At 51.3% G+C, this 4,492-nt stretch overlaps 2 protein-coding genes across 2 annotated transcripts in view; both read left to right on the top strand.

Moving 5' to 3' along the window:
* The window catches only part of LOC104398609 (tropomyosin alpha-4 chain-like), a 12,592-nt gene extending 12,083 nt beyond the window's left edge, over positions 1-509 (top strand). The window contains exon 8 of the mRNA XM_010008742.1: positions 205-509. Coding sequence (XP_010007044.1) covers positions 205-287 — 83 coding nt within the window. The 3' untranslated portion in view covers positions 288-509. The remainder of the gene's footprint in view (positions 1-204) is intronic.
* Positions 509-4,492, top strand: part of APH1A (APH1A gamma secretase subunit) — an 8,647-nt gene continuing 4,663 nt past the window's right edge. Inside the window, exon 1 of the mRNA XM_010008777.1 lies at positions 509-516. Within this exon, the coding sequence (XP_010007079.1) occupies positions 509-516 (8 nt within the window). The remainder of the gene's footprint in view (positions 517-4,492) is intronic.

Below are 4,492 nucleotides of genomic sequence, written 5' to 3'. Positions count from 1 at the left end.
TCACCCCTGCCGATGATGAGGCTGCTTGTGCAGAGTCTGCTCCACAGGGATGCCCCAGGATGCTGGGCAGGAGGCTGTCGCCGTACTGAAATGTCCGTCTGTGTGCGTGTGTCTGTGCTTGGTGTGGTGTGCGTGGGTCCGGCTGCGCCTGGGTACGTTTGGGGTGTTTCCGTGTGCATGGCTGCGTGTCCCTTGTGTTCACAGAGAATCTGGCCAGTGCCAAAGAGGAGAACGTGGGCATCCACCAGGTCCTGGACCAGACCTTGTTGGAGCTGAATAACCTCTGAGCTGCCCTGGGGAATCCTTATCCCCCATCCCTACCCCACACGTGCACCCCACCGGTATGCTCAGGATGTCCTCAGCTGAACTGCATCTTGGCCAAATCCACACCTCTGTTGAGAAGGGAAGCCCTGCAGCCCTACACTGTGGTGCAGAGGCATCATGTCTGTGCACAGCCTGGCTGGCTCTGTCCTGTCTTCATGTCCAAATATTAAAGCAGTTTGACAAGATGGATAGGTGTGCTTGGTCCTTGTGGGTGGGTAGAGGTGCCAGGGGACTTGGTGAGGGCCCAGTTTGTGCAAGGAGGCTCTGGAGGAACTTGGGTCTATGGTGGGTAGAGCTGCTGTAAGGATGTCCCCTGCAGCCCTGGGGAGGTTTGGAGTGATAATGCATGGTTTGGGCTCTGTTCCCTTGCGTCCATCACTTCCTTGGGATGCACAGGAAACCTCTACCCCTCAAGCTCAGTCAAAATGCAGCATCCTCAAGTGCACCGTGACAGACATATGTCACTGGCGTGTCTCCTTCCAGCCAGCATGTTACCCGCCTGGCACCTGGGGAAGGCACAGGGTCTTTGACCTCCTCATGGAGTCTGCTTCATGGTTCCTGCTAGTGGTGACATCTGAGGAGACGCACCAGCTTGTGACCATGCAAGCACACATTATCAGTTATCAGGGTCTTAGAATCATAGAATTGTCTTGGTTGGAAACAAACTTTAAGATCAAGTCCAGCCATTTACCCAGCACTGCCAGGTCCACCACTGAACCATGTCCCTCAGCACCACATCTGCACCTCTTTGAAATCCCTCCAGGGATGGTGACTCCACCACTTCCTGGGCAGCCTGTTCCAGTGCCTGACAAGCCTTTCAGGCAAGAAATCTTTCCTAATATCCAATCTAAACCTCCCCTAGCACAACTTGAGGCCATTTCCCCTTGTTCTATGACTTGTAACTTGGGATAACAGACTGACCAGCCCTTCTCCAGGTCCAAGGTTAGCTGCTTACACCGTGTACTTGTTGCATTTTCTATTACCAGTTGCTGAATGCCTGCCTGAGGGACAGCTGTATAAACCAGCAAGCACTGATGTGGTAGGCAACAACTTCCCGAAGCGTTCAGAAAGTTTCCTCCTGCCTTGCTCTGTTTTCCCCCACACAAAGAGCAGAGAAGCAGGATGTGCCTCATCCCCATCACAAAAACAGGCTGGATTCCCTGGGGAGGCCCAAAGTCATGCCCTGGTCCTGCCCTCCTCTTCGGGCCCCTCGGTGATGCGCGCCGAGCCCTGCTGTCCCACGCTACCCAGCGGATATCCCTCCAAAAGTGCAGCCTCATGCTGCCAGGAAACATAACTCATGCTGACCCCTTGCAGAGCTGAGCCATCGCCCCAGTGAGCAGCTGGCTGGGACAGCTTTCCTTATCTGCTTTCCTTTATTCACTGGGTCTCTCAGCTCAGGAAAGGAGGGTGGTGAGATTGCATCTCTTTCCTGCCCAGCTGCTGCCGGCCTCCTGCCTTCCCCCTGGCCCAGCACCTCTGGTTTTGTGCCTCAGAGTCCTTCTCCTACAGGGAAAAAGAGGTCCCCTTGCATGGAGTGCTCATTTTCTGGTTGTCCTCTCAGGGTGTGAGACCCACCATGAGCTGCAGCTGCTCACCCTGAATGTGCTGGAGGGAAGGACAACAGGATGGCTGTCCTGTCCCACCTAGCTGGCCCTCTGCAAGGGCTGGAGCTCCTCCTTAAGTCTGCCTTGCTTTTCCAAAGCACATCAGCTGAGCCATTCCATTATTTCATCAAAGCACTTTCCAAGCAGAGTCTTGTCCAACTGCAAAAGGAACAAGGGTGTAAAACCAACTCTTTTCCTGGAGTGCTGCAAACAAGCCTGCCCGGCACTCCTATCTGGGTGCGTCCCCAGTGCCCAGCCCCTGGGTGCCCTTCGCCTTCCTGATGGGACAAAGAGCCCTTTCACACCCAGAGTTTTTCCCCATTTGCTGCCTCCATGTTCAGGCCAGTCTGTTTAACTTAACCATTTACATCCTGCTGTAAGGGTTTGGTTTGTTTTGTTGTTTTTTTTTCCTTTCTGAACTTTCTGTGCTTTGGCAGCAAGATCCTGGCAGCTGTTCCCAAGTGATGCTCTGCTTCAGAGACACGATCCCGTCTTTCATGGTTTAGCAAAGCTTTGCATTGTGTCCATCCTCCCACCTTGCAGAAAGATGCAGGGCAGGGGAAGCTCTGGGAAGCCGGGGCACTTGGAGCTACTGGCAGGGGAGATCGACCTGGAAGCAGATCTTGCTCAGACCCATGTTGGGGACCACAGTGCCAGTCCCCTCCTCCCTCTCTCTGCACCTCTCCCATTTAATTCTAACCTTTGGATTTGTTTGTTTTGGCCTGGCAGACTGAAGATCTCCCTGAAGAGCTTTCAGTCCCAGCGTGGGCATCCTATGGATAAACCACCACATTAACCTCTGACATCCTCTCACCTCTGCTCTCTTCTCCAGTTTTCTCATTGCTCTGGTGCCTCATCTCCAAATTCTTCAGTACCTTTGAGGTATATGCTGGACGGGAAGGACCACACAAAGAGCATCACTGAAACACTTTGATGAGACATACCGAGCTGGACACAGACCACTGCCAACCAGTCTCTCCATGCATTTATAGCCCGAGACATTTGGGCGAGGTTGGGAAGAACCACGTTGCCAAGTTGTGTGGGTTTTACAGGGCTCTGGGTGATTTTGCAACAGGTCAGGCTGCCCAAAGCCAAGTGCAGCACGAAGCTCTCAGTCTCCATGTGGGTATTACTGATTTGTCAATCCCAGCAGAGAACAAGGCAGCTGGAGGGAAACGTGGATGGGCAGAACTGTGAGAAATGCTTGTGGTGCCAGTGAACAGGCCCACACAGATCCTTCAGCAAAGCACAGCTTATTTACACTCTTGCAAGAATGGGTGGCCTAAACAAGTAGGCACACCTGATAGTAAGGTGAATAACTGTTTATATTCCCTATTCCCAATGCAAAGTTCCCTCCCGTTTCCCCACTGGCTGGGTAGTCCAGGGTTTACAGCCTGTCTGATGCTTCCAATTATCCTATAAGTTTCCCACCCCTGTTTACACATTCCATTCTAGGAGTTTATTTTTTACCTTTTAATTCTGACCTTTTTCACCCCCTTGGCTGCCTTCCCAATCACCAAAATGATCTCTTACCTTCCGGTGCTGCGCTGTTCCGAGGAGCAAGATAGAAGTGACTTTGTTCTGTCTTACCTTGGCCATAAATCCTGCTCCATGTTCAGATCCCCCATATGGAGCCCAGTTAAGTCCCTCTGTTTCTTGGACCATAAACCACCTCAGGTGCCCTTGGAATGCCCAGGTATCTCACTTCCCTCTTCAGTTGCCATGAACTTTAAATTCTTTTCATTATGGCAGAAACAAACTATTACATTCCTAACACTAGGAACCCCAACGCTACACTTCTAACACTAAGACTACACTTCATTTCTAACAATAACCACTTGGTGCTGTCCCATTGCTGTCCCAGTGACACGTGCCCCATTTGCAGCACTTGTTATGGCACCTCCACTGGGGCTGTGCTGCCTGAGCTGGGAGTTGGGAGTGGGCAGTGCAGGAGGACAGCAGGGCCCCCTGCCCCATGTCTGGGGGCTGCAGAGGCTCTGGAGGCAGCCCTGATAGTCACAGGGTATTTGTTAGTAAATTCATCAGAAATACAGCCTAATAAAAATGTACTAAAATAATGAATTTGCTATACTAAGTGTTATTTTTAAAACAATGTGCTTTGTGAAACTATCAGTCAACTATGCCAAGCATCCTGCAGGTTTTGGTAACATCAAGTCTTCTAAGAACCTGTGGTGCCTACAGACAACACTTAGGTGGATTCTTACCCACCTGGGCAATCTACCAGCAGGACATTGGACACAGGACCAGGAGGAGAGACAGGATAAAGGACTAGAATCAACGAAGGCCCCCACAGGAGACCCTCGAGCACACATAATTACAAAGACAGTGAATTCCAGGAAGTAAAACTACTATGTAAAAGAATTGTGAGAACTCACTTACATGGAACTGAATACGCATGTTTTTGGTGCATAGTAGTTGGGGTGTTTCACTAACTCGTTGGAGCACTCACGGTGGAGAATCCCCAGCGCTGCAAAGAAGAATGCCTGCTCAGCAACAGCTTGTTTGCTGTTGTTGGGTCTTCCCCTGGGAATCCCTACCCA

This window comes from Chaetura pelagica, unplaced genomic scaffold (genome assembly GCF_000747805.2).
Source record: "Chaetura pelagica isolate M959 unplaced genomic scaffold, ChaPel_1.0 scaffold31, whole genome shotgun sequence".
Classification (NCBI taxonomy): domain Eukaryota; kingdom Metazoa; phylum Chordata; class Aves; order Apodiformes; family Apodidae; genus Chaetura; species Chaetura pelagica.
The sequence above is the reverse complement of the archived record's forward strand: the minus strand, read 5'-3'. Positions and strand labels throughout refer to the sequence as shown.